Genomic DNA, 12,558 nt, shown 5'->3' on the forward strand with positions numbered 1-12,558 from the left:
CTCTAGGCCACAAAATAAATGCAGGAAGCAATTATTTATTGGCTAAAGGTCTCTTGGAATATGATAGAAGGATCAGGAAAGAAAGGCAATTCTGTTTTATTCTGTTCCATTCATTTTTTTGAAATAAAAAAAATAGTATTTTAAATCGAGAGTGCATTCAATTTTGATGAAAATTCCAGATGCCCGAAAAAATATGTATTTGCAGAAACCCAATTTCATTATAGCTGAATTTTCTGCTCACAGCAGTTATGAAGTATTTGCCTTTAAAAGCATTCTTTTGCTTTAATTTTTCCCCTATGAAACACTTTACATGCATGAGTATCTGCAGAGTAGTCTTTATTCCTTACTCCAAAATAAAATTACAAAAAAATAAAATACATATCTTTCGTCAGTAGTTTTAGGACAATCTTAAAAATAAAGATAAGAAAGAGAAGAAAAAGAGTGCATGTGCTAACCTCCATTTTAAATATCTGAGAATGAAGACATAGAAAGATGAATATCAAATGTTCAGAACTTGGTTGCAACTACAGGAGTATTTCGACTGTGATGCCTGTTCATAAGACACTCAACAAAAGGATCATGTACTTGGAATATATGATAAAATACTGGTCTTGTACCTACTCCATGGCAAACATTGCCTCTGAACTACTAAGTGGTGCATGTTATGCTGATCAGAATGACTTGAACTTTTGGGAGATGACTCTGTTTCTTGGAGCAGATAAGAGAATTTGTTGTTGGTTATTTTTTTTTTCCTGATCAAATGAATCTAAAGGCAAATTTTCTTGCAATCCAAACATGAATTATGTGTAATGTAGGTAAGGTGGTTGCTAAGTATTACTTTTTAAATTTTATTACATCAAGATAGCCACAACTATCCATCTGTTCCTACTTCAGGTTCCCAAACGTTGCCAGCTTTGACAGACATAGAGCCTATTACTTTTATAACAAATTGTAGTACATTGCTCAAATACAAATGCTTCCATAATGCACAGTATGCTATGGACAGAAAAACAGGTATTAAAATCTATTTTGGGTAGTACTTTCTAGGGTTTCAAGTTAGTTCTGCAAACAGATTCATTAGCAGATATTTAATGATAAAAAAATTGATAGGTCTGGTAGTGGGGAGTTGCATATATGTCTTTTTTAAAGGAGCCAGGAAATTAATTTGTTCCCATTTATTTTTGCTTTTAAAATCTGTGTTGTAGCTGCCATCCTTCTGGCCAAAGAAGCCTGGATGGCTTCTTCCTTCTGAGCACATCAACACACTTGAATAAACTGGAAGGATGCTTATTCTCACATCATTTGAGATTTAAATTGCTTTCTGTGGAAGAGCTTTAATAATGGACCTCATTTTATGTTGGTTTATTTGGAGATTTTATAATTAGTGCTAAGATATTAAAAGCCGTGGATAGAAAATGAGATAGTATAAAGAAAATATTTTAATTGTTACTTTTTAACTTGACAGTGATAAAATTTTTTATGTACTGTTATGTAATGTCATCCTCTGGCACAAGCACTGAAAGAAAAAAAATGCTTTTTAGTCAGGGATACTTATTTTCTGTCCATTTCATGGTATTCACAGAGCATACTATGTTGCAAAATGTCACTCTATTCTGTTCGATGACTGATTCTGCTTCTCTCTCTTTGATATCTGATACTTACGTGTACCAGTACACAGACTCCTAAAATAGTGGGTTTTCCTGGAAGTAGATGGGTTTGGAGTACCCTAAGAAGCGATGGATTTTTCTCAGTTCTATCATGGCTGATTCAGTGCAATAAACTTTTAAAAGATACTGAAGGTGTTTCATTTTGAAATGCAGTGCTTACATATAATGCAGCCATTCCTTTTAGGAACTGTTCAAGTTTGCGTGGTAAATCATTGCCTTGATGCTGCGTGTACAGTCCCTGACAGAGTGGTTATGTATAGAATGTATACTGTTTGCTTCAGTCATGAATTGATACTACATTTAAATGTTTGCACTGAAAACCTGTTATCTCAGATACAGTATAGCTTTTCAGATATGAGACAAAAGATCTGTTGTTACAGTCTCAGTGCTACATGTTGTTTATTATGCGCAGAATATTTTTAGAGTGGTCTTTCTGTCCTTTAGAATTGGCTTTACATTAAAAGAAATTAAGAATTCTACATACATGGTCACGGATATTAGTCATTTCTACAGGGGAGGGAAGGAGGAGGGGAAGATGCAGAAATCCTCCTCCTCTTAGACAGTAGTAACAGTGTGAGGATGCCTTGTCCTCCTTTTTTTACTTCTGAGATTTTATTGCTGGCAGCCAGATGTGCTGAAACTCCTGACGACAGCATCTATTCACTGCGTGTTTTTAATAGGCTTAGAGAAATATGAGTAGAGTACATGAAAGCAGCTCAGCTTCACACTTCAGCAGGGAATGCCCAAAAAGCTTACTGCTGTTTAGAATTCTTGCTACAGTCAGGAGAAAGCCGCTCGGGTACTAAATCTTCTACGACTGAATTACAAGAATAATGACTGTACAATTAACTATCAGTCCCTGCTCATTTAGGCACAGTTTTTACAGAGATCAGGAGAAATATGGAACTTGATTGGCATATTTGTATTTGATGGTGTGTGCAAAATAGATGACTTTTAAGACAGGTGGTGAAGAAAAATAGAAGGGAAAGAAAGGGGAGAAAATGCAATTTGAAACACTGCGCCAGGTCTGCAATTCTGTTTTATCTCATTTTCATGGGGTTTTCTCATCCCCTCCAAATATTTTGCAAAATGATCTTTTTGGACAAACGTTGAACAACACTAGGTAAGTAGAAATGAAATATTTTTGCTTTATCATATCTCTTTTAATGCTGACGGCAATTGATCTGCATGCTTTTCAGTGGGGTACTTTTATAACTGCACTCCTAGATATTACTATTTTTATGGTAGCAGTGAGTCTGCTAGTGTTTTTATGTTTTATGTAAGGATTTACATGAGAGCTCCATCTGCAGAAATAAAGCCAGCAAAGATAGAATAAAATATTTAAGATGGTTATGTATCTTTCAAGTACATTAGCTGCCATTAGAAGGTAGCATTATTAGCTGTAATCCTTAAAGCATATTAAATATTCATAAACAAATTTGTCAGAGAAAATGATTTCTGTGTGGATATGGCAGTGAAAAGATTAAATGCTCAGAGATGTGTCTGTTTAACCATACATAATTTATTGGAAGATGCAATTTAGTAGTCCTGCATACCTTTTGCAAAATAGGAAGCAGTTCCTTATTTTTAGAAGATTTAAATCCTGTGTGTGATGCTTTTCAGTGATGTCTTTAACTGGCCAAATTATAGCTGATTAGTGGATGCTTTGCAGCAGGTCAGTCAGCTCTCTGGAGTATCCTTTTGTGAATAGCTGTTGTTTTGTGGGAAATAGAAATGATATGGTGAAGTTGTTGTTTATTGGTGTGAGACAGTTTTTGAATTGGTTTCTTAGGATTTTGGAGGGGTAAAATGAATTAATAATGCCATATTTCTGTGTCATTATTCAGTAAACATATTATAGTGCTGATGTTTAGAACTTTTTAATATTGCTATTAAATATTAAGCATCAAAATATTAATAATTTTATCTAAGAGAGTGGAAGTGCAGGTCAGGAAGAAAAAGAATCCTGTGGTTTTTCATAAAGATAGTGCACTGATGGAAACATTCTGGAAAAAGGGTGGAAGTAATAGGCAGAAACTAAATCCAGTATTTTAATCTTCTTCTCTGTCTGTGGAAGAAATCTCTTTTAAATGGGGTATTATTTCTTAAATACAGGGATATTTGCACTTTATGCTTCAGAACATTGTTATAATTTTGTTGTAAGGATTCTCTCCCTTACTGATGATAATTCCTTTTAAAATTTTTTAATATTTATTTAATATTACTGTTGTCAAGTTTTGTTATCTTAGTTATGAATTTCGAATTAAGTATGTAAAATTATGTCAGTAGTTTTAGCAATCATAATCACTGTTATGAATTAAGGTAATTTTAGATACATATGAAATCTGTATTCAATGAGATTTTTCTTATATCCCTTTAGTATGCTGTGAAATATTTGAAGCTCTACAAAATGGAGCAATAATTTATGTATTATCAGCTGTGATTGTAAAAATGTGCATATTTCCAAGTGCATGGTTTCAGGCCTGCAGCAACCAGCAAAGCCCTTAGCAACTGTTCTAATCAGCTACCATCCCAGTCCTGATTCCCTGGATCTGCTCTTGCAGATCAGAATACATGCTTTTTGTAGATCAAGGTGCATGCTTTTTTTTTTTTTTTTTTTTTTTTTCAGAAATACATGTGCTTTTGGTGCTTATTTATTTTTCGTGCCCTATCACATGTACTTGTGAGACTTGGGCAAAAGCTGCATATAGTATCAAATCAGAAGACAGAATTATTTTATTTATTTGCTGTGCCTTAGATTAGGAGTATATTTATTTGGGAAGACTGGCAAACAAGAAAGGGTTAGGAAGCAGAGCCTCTTAATGACTGTTTCACTTACGATGAGAATATTTCTGTATTTATAAGCAATGCCATGTTTTTCTAGGTATCAATGCTTTTGGCCTCAAGAAAACATTGTGCAATTTTTAAACAATATGCAGCAGTAACTGTGAGGGATAATTCGTGCTTTCTTTGTCTTCTGATGCAAAAGTTAGGTGAAAGTATTTTAAGGTTTTTGATTAAAAAGATTCCCTATTCCAAATAACTGCTTGTATTTTAAATCTGATCTTGATAAAAGGTCTTCAGAGAAGTCATCTATTAGTCACTAAAGAATCTCACTGACATTTATTTCAGAGGGTAGTCCTTTGATTGTCTTATTGATTTAAAAAAAAAAAAATCTGTTCTTTTTTTTTAATTAAATGAATGTGGTATGTAATTTAGGTAGATTTTTCACTTAAAGCTTTGCACAATAAATATAAGGCACTTGCTGAAAACTAATTGTTCATGGATTAAGAGTTTATGCTTCAGAACTGTGATGTACCTCCAGCATGTAAGAGTCTGCTTTGATGAGGTATAATGTGGTCTCTCTCTTTAGTCTTCAAAGTTATATATTTTGTCCTTTGATGATCCTTTCTCCTTTGAATATGCTTTTTCTGTTTTTACATCTAAAAAGTACAAGTCAGAGTCCAGAAAGATAACGGCTGACACTACACAAAGAGTGATTAACTACTACTGCCACAAAGTGATAATGTGAAGAAAACAGGTTAATGCATACAAATTGTGGAGTAGATAATGAAGTGTAAAACAAAGTCATAGGAAGGGAGGTAGTATACAGATAACTTTAATTGAATATACATTCCTCCTAAGTTTCATATCATCTGATCTTGGAGTTCTTCAGTTCTTCAGAAAGTTTAGATATGCTGAGATTTTGTTGAAGGAAAGAATGGGAGCTTGGGCTTTTCTTTCTGATGCTATGCTAAACATTGACAGGAGCACATGTTAGACTGTTTTTTATTATTTCCCATTAAAACTTTACACGAGTTGGGTTTTTATTTGCATAGTTTTGGCTTTGCAGTAGCTGATGTGAGACGACCCAAATGTTATTAAGCTCCTTGTGAGCTGGATTGATTTAAGCACTTAAATAGGTTTAGTTATTCCCTCCCAGCAGCTTCTGCTGGAGGAATATTGCTGCTGGGTTCTCTTTTGCCAGCTACAGAGCATCACTTTCCTGTAAGATGCCATTGTGAGTGTAAAAGAGAGAGCTGATTTGCTGGCCTCCCTCCTGTTCCTACACAGCTCTGTCTGACATTACCAACTCCAGCCAGCTGAAGCAGCAAGAGCTATCATTTTACCTCAAAATTGTGCTTCACTTGTGTTGGGGATTGTGTTGCTATCTCCTGGGTTGTAAGTTGATTTTTATTGAGAAATTATTAGAATTACCTCATGTTGAGAAACCATAAGAATTGTTTTGCATTTTGAGCATTTGGCAAATAGCTAGTTTATGGAATAAATTCTTCACGTGTCCAGAAAAGAAGTGAAGAGACCTTTTATGAAAACACATTATGTGCTTACATTACATCCAAATTCTACAGTAGCATCTAAAGGAGGTTTGCTTTTTTTGCAGTCTAAAATTTGTCTGATTACTTTCCGTGACATACTATCATTCAAATGGCAGGAGACAACGAAATAAAGTTTTAAAATATATTTTAAACCTTTAATAATTGAGTAAGTTGGATTTTCAGATTGCCATTCTTCATTTAGAGTTTAGTGTACAAATACTGTGCTGTTGGATGTTCTATTTGCAGCAACGTGCTTTGAGAAGTCACAATTGCTTTGGGCAGTATTCAGATTAACACTGCATAATGGTGAGCATCTTTTTTGAGTAAAATTGATACAAAGTGTACAGAGGACTATCAATCCAATTTTGCTATTGCAGTTTATATTATAAGCTTTACTCAGAAAATGGAAAGTGGTCAATTTACCTGAACGTGGTTTCTCACATGACATATTATTAGGAATTTTTACTGTTCTGTGAAAGTGAGTTTACTGTCTAGCTTGGCCACAGAGGGGCATAAGATAACTAATATATTGAGCCTAAAACCAGTGCAAAGATTGTTCACCAAATTCTGTGTACAATAGAGACTTAGGAATTGTCTCATTTTGAAATTAGACACACCTAATTTAAAAAAAAAATGTATTTTCTTTCATTAAATTAAACTCCAGTGTTTTTCAAAGACTCTTAAGAGTTTTCCCTTTTGAAATCCCTTGGTAAGCATCTTTTTAAAAAATACACTGATTTTTAAATGATTACTAAAATGCCAAAATAAATTAGCTAGTTGGCAAAACTAGACATTTACACTGAAAGTACCATCTTAGCAGAATCATGTTTTCTTTTCATTATTTTTCTGTTTTGTTTCCTCAATATATCTAGTAGCTATTTACCAAAGTTCCATTTTATAAGGAAGCCATCAAATGATGTCAAGAATTACTGTCACAGACAATTGTTATTTTTTATGTTAATAATCATTACTTTGCTATTGAAGGAAAAACATACTTCTTTATTACTTCTCTTCCTTATTGGGAAAATAAATGTCAGAATATTTCTTAGAATAGATTTGAGAGCTTTTTCCCTGATTATATTGGTTCAACATAGCAAGAGGTTTGTTAATATTCTAAGAGAATGTTGCATTTTCAAATATTACTTGTCTAAGGGCCAGGAAGAAAACCATCAAAATGGTGTTAGAACTGGCAGTATATTGTCCATATTCTGTGATGAAATACTGCTGAATACTGTAATTGAAACTGCCTCTCCTCCCTTTTCAAAACTAGCTTGTCTATAGCTATCTTTAAAAATTAAGTTTGTTGGGATTTTCACATCTGCTCCTTTTTACCTCCATACTAGATTCACAGAATCATGTTTTAAATATATTCCTCATATTTGTAGCTGATGTGCTTTCTCAAATAAAAAAAATAAAATACACAGTGTTGGTAAATACATTTATTGTATTCCTACCATGTATTTTTTTCCTCAATGTATTAAAGACATAGCAAAACATTTTCCTTCCCTTGTTCTTAACTGTGTCTTCCCTCAGACACAATCAGAATTCCAAAATGAAGCTAATTACAGTCCTAGATCTCTGTATTACTCTAGGAAAGTTGTCCATGTCAAATAATCCTCTAACTTATTTTCTTCCTAGAATAGAGAAATAAGCCATATTCAGGTGAAGCCCTATGTGCATATATATCTATATATAGATAGATATGTGAACTTCTCTAAACACAAAGAGAAGACTGGCAGCTGGGACAGCAAGTTGTATAGAAAAGGCTGAGAGAAACTCACACAGATGTGTATTTTTCTGCACCTTTGCCAAACGTTCCTCACAGAGCAGCACCTTTATGTCCTCTTTGAGCTACAAGTATCTAACTCCATTTATCCTTTGGCCCTTGATTAGCTTCTCTGGGACAAAGTGGGACAAGTAGCAAGATTTTTCTCGTCTTTTTCTCGTGTTTCTATTTCCTTTGGAGGAAGAAAGTGAACGTACCAACTTGCCCCAAAGCCATTTCTTTTTCAGAGGAAGTTCTGTATTCCATCCCATCTTGGCGGCTGTTGGGTTTTGGGTTTGTTTTTAAGTCCCTATTTCTAGGAAAAACCATCCCTGTAACATTCTGTTGCAGATATTTTCAGAGAGAAAAAATTAAGAGATTTCCTTACAGAATCATTTCTTTTCCCATCTCTTCCAGCTCTGGAGAGAGATACCTTCTGTTACTTCCACCTCAGTTGCTACAGATTTAATAAGGTGACATATGCTTCCTCCATGAATCTCACAGAGCTGTAGATATTTGCAGCCATAACAGGTTTCTTTCTATTCTCATTGTGCATCAACTGCTGTTAACTGATGATGGCAATAAAATCCTAGCTGGCGTATGATCCTAACCTCCCACCAGGAGGAAAAAAGAGGATGGATAAGAGGTAGATAATTTGTCTCAATTCAGCTAGTATGTTAAATTCAGAAATTTAAATAATCCTAAATTTAGAAATTATTAAATATGCTTCAAAACTTGATTTTTTTCGTCACATGGGTGAGAGCAACAGAAATCTAAGGAATAATTGAGTTACCAAGTACAACTTTTTGAAGAGAACATGTAAAAAAAATCTCTTTCTATTCTTGAATAACTCAGATGATTCCTGTCATTTTTCAGAACAGCCCAATAAGATGTGGGTATTATTTTTCTGGAGAAAGAAAAAGCAGAGATCATGATATTAAAAATGAATTTGATATTGTATAGTTGAAACATTTAAGAGATTTGTTCCATTACAAGAGCCCAGTATTTTATGGAAACTGCCTGTTCCAACATCCAGAAATCAAGGTTGCTATTCTTGACCCTTGAGCAGATAATAGGTGTATTTGAGGACAGATTGAGCTGTGGTGGCTTCAGCAATAACTAGCCCCATGTACCCATTTTGCTCTTCTTCAGGCTGCTGTCACTGATAAAACTGGCATGAGTGCTAAGTAAACCTGATCCATCCTGCCTCAGCTGGGAGTTAGTTTTTTGTATTGGTGTGCAGCAAAGTCAATACCTCAAGCTGTTTCCTGTAGCAGGTCAGGCGCATATGCATAAATATTTCATTTTTCCCAACTGTGTGGTCAAAAAGCTCCTTGTGAGAGTCTTCACCGGTCCGTCTTTGCTCGTTACCAAGTTTGTTAAGAAAATCACAGAATATTCTGAGTTGGAAGGGACACACCCACTTAGGATCATAAAATTCCAACTCCTGGCCCTGCTCAGCACCATCCCCAGGAGTCACACCATGTGCCCAAGAGCATTGTCCAAAAGCTCCTTGAACTCTGTCAGGCTGGTGCTGTGACACCTTCCCTGGGGAGCTGTTCCAGTGCCCAAGCACCCTCTGGGTGAAGAAACCTTTTCTGATATCCAACCTAAACCTCCCCTGATACAACTCCAGTCCATTCCCTCAGATCCTGTCACTGGGACCACAGAGCAGGGATCAGTGTCTGCTCCTCCTCTTCCTCTCATGGGGAAGTTGTAACTGCAATGAGCTCTGCCCTCAGTCTCCCCTTCTTGAACAGACCAAGTGACCTCAGTGTCTCCTCATCCAGGAGAGGCTTCCCCTCGAGGCCCTTCACTATCTTTGTTACTTCCTTTGGATGCTAAGAGCTTAATCTTTCTTATATTGTGGGTCCAAAACTGCACACAATAATGGTTAAGAGCACTCATGTAGCCTTCACCTTCTTTACACTCCTTTATCCTTTCAGCTTTTTTCCTTGCACATTTATGGTACAATCTGCCTACTAACGGCACTATCCCTTTACCAGATCAGGAGCAGTAATTATACTGTGTTGTAGAAACAAGGGGCTTTGAAAAGCAAAACTTCCGTATCAGAAAAAAGTTATGTCTCTGCTTTCTTCCTTGATAGCGAAGTTTTTCTGCTGTTCCTGCCACAGTTATTTATTTACAGGAGCAGTGGAATGAAGACCACGTCTGTTGGTGTTGGGCATTTCTTCATTATTTCTTTCTCTTTTTTCCTATTGGGTATAGCATGATTATGGGTAGCAAAAGAACTAAAAGGGAAACCAAACTTTTTTAAACCTCTAATATGACATCTTACAGATGGACAGAATAGCACAAATAACATTGGGATGTTTGGCTGTGTAAGTGTGGCTAAGCTGGGGAGAATGGAAGGGAGGAGTACTGGAGTTTCCCAGCTCCTTTCCTGTCAAGCGTGATGGGACTGCCCTACCAGTTACTAACTATGGACCCATCATCCCTTTAGATTTCTGAGGAATATACTCTTGATTTTGCACTATAAAGGCAGATTGAAAGTTTATTCACAGAAAGTACTGTGTTTCAAAATGGTTCAAGAAAGTTGGGTATTGAGCCTCAAACGATTTACAGGGTTCTGAGAAAGGAATAAATGAATATAATATTGATCCCTGAAAAACTGTCAAATCTGAAATGAGTTGTGGAGGTAATGGCATAATTTTAATTTGCCCTGAGATAAAAGTTTTGAAGCAGAAGCTGGAGGTATTTCAAGTCCTTGGCTTCACTTCAAGCATGTGCTTTGCAATAGGGAGGCAAAATCAGCCTTCTGAAAGCTTTTTTGCCTCCTACTTTCTTGTTCTGAACCAGACAAGGAATAATTATGAGATAAAGAAATGAAATAAAAATGTTATGTATTGGAGAAATTTGTCCCAAAGTTCCCTAAATTTGAAAGAGATTAGAGATTGAAATGCTGAAACATTAATTTTGTTTGTTTTATAATTAGAATTGAGTTGGATATAATCAAGTCAGTGGGAATTTGCATGGTATCTCTATTTATGAGAATGAAATACGTCTTGATTAATACACTTTATCCTAGCTGCAATATTTGAGTCATCTTTCTGATTAAGATATACTTCCAAATTCTCATCTTCTGGTATTGAAGACAATTTTTTATCGTGAAACTTCATCAATATTTTGAATAAATAAGTTTTAAGCCCTTGTCTCTTAGAAAGTAGTAGTCACATATATCATAGCAGGAACAATAACCTTGAATTGTTAAAGGTGTATACAAAACTAAGTTGACAAGCAAGTAATGCAATTATAATTGCTTTAAGATAGTTTTCATTATTAACTTATAAAATAGGACATAGTTGCAGAGAAATGCTCTAAACCAAGAAGTTTAGTCGGTGGTTTAACTAATATAAGACCAAATATAAGACCTTTTGGCATGTATTATGTACATATATTTGTTGTAAATAAAACATAATTTCAATATTAAATAAATAGTAGAATAATGAAATAAGACTACATCTTGCAAATTTTAGTATTTTTTTCTCCATATAAGGTGTTCAAAATATTTTTGAAGTGACTGAAGGAGATGATGAATAAAGCATTACTGAAAGATGGAACCTCAGAATATCAGGAAGACTTTACACTACAGTTATAGATTTATTATTTCTTATCCTAAAAATACATATATTTTCAAGTATAGATATACAAACCTAATTAAATTACAGTTAAATCTTTGCCTGAAACAGGACATTTTAACTCACTCCTCCCGTCTTACCCTCTCCTCTTCTATACACCTATGTTTCTCTTTACACTTCTTCATTTTCCTGCTGTTATATTTAGGTTGTTGTTCCTGTGTCTTCAGATTGCACTCAGAACAAGTGCCTTTTGTGTGGATTTGTGGACCCTAGGGGTACTCAGTCTTTCATTCACTTAAGGACCTTCATTTCTTCCCTGCTGATGGTGACATTGTTCTGCTACAAAATTACAAGAATGAGTGTTTTAGAGAAAACTCATTTTTTATAGCTCTTCTTTATCACAGTGACTCTAACACAGTTCAGTCATTATTCAAATAACCTACAGTAAAATCTTCTAAGTGCCCTGTTTGCAAGAACTCTTCCAGTAAGACATGATTCATTTACCTGTCATACTTGGGAAGTTTTTGAAAAGTGTCAGGGAGGACAGAAAAGATTTTAAAATGAAGGAAGGATTACAGTATAAAAAACTGAACAATTCAAATTATTTATGTCTGCAAAAGCTTGCTTGTGCTTAACATGTATCTTTCATGATACAGTTGCTCATTCGTAAGACGCAGCATAATCAGGATGTATATGGACTACCTGCAATCATCATTCAAATCTCTCTTTTTTAAATAAAGCATGAGAAGAAAGTGTAGTATTGTTCAGTCAAAGAACCTGGCAAGTACAGAGGTCTGAATTCTACACTCGCCACTGTCAACATCTCCTTTCTAGTGCCAGGAAAATAATGCGAACTTCACAGTTGGAGTTCCCAGGAATATATATCTTATTTAATAACCTTGTGTGCATCTGTGAATTTTAATTTAATTTGTTAATGTCTGCAGAAGTCTTACGATCATGGATTTGTGAGTGTACCCAAATGAAAATACACATTAAATTTGACTTTTTTAATTTTTTTTTTTTTTTTATTTTAGGTACATCTCTAGACATTAGAACATGTGGCAGAGTAACTTAAGGATCTTGGAGAGATACACAAGGATTTTGTGCCTTGCCCTTCATTTGCACCCTTATTCTTAGCAGTTGCAAATTATTTCATATTAGTAACTAGTTTGTTTCCTTAGGTAGTGCCA

General features: G+C 34.9%; 1 protein-coding gene across 41 annotated transcripts in view; it reads left to right on the forward strand.

Annotated features, from left to right (window-relative positions):
* Positions 1-12,558, forward strand: part of RIMS2 (regulating synaptic membrane exocytosis 2) — a 449,594-nt gene that overhangs the window by 136,297 nt on the left and 300,739 nt on the right. For 15 of the 41 annotated variants that reach the window (XM_062490975.1, XM_062491128.1, XM_062491156.1 and 12 more), the window contains exon 1: positions 2,669-2,790. The exons of the other annotated variants lie outside the window; for them this stretch is intronic. In XM_062490975.1, coding sequence (XP_062346959.1) covers positions 2,669-2,790 — 122 coding nt within the window. Of the gene's footprint in view, positions 1-2,668; positions 2,791-12,558 lie in introns of those variants that run through there. 41 annotated transcript variants of the gene reach the window in all.

Source organism: Cinclus cinclus, chromosome 1 (assembly GCF_963662255.1).
Source record: "Cinclus cinclus chromosome 1, bCinCin1.1, whole genome shotgun sequence".
Lineage (NCBI taxonomy): Eukaryota > Metazoa > Chordata > Aves > Passeriformes > Cinclidae > Cinclus > Cinclus cinclus.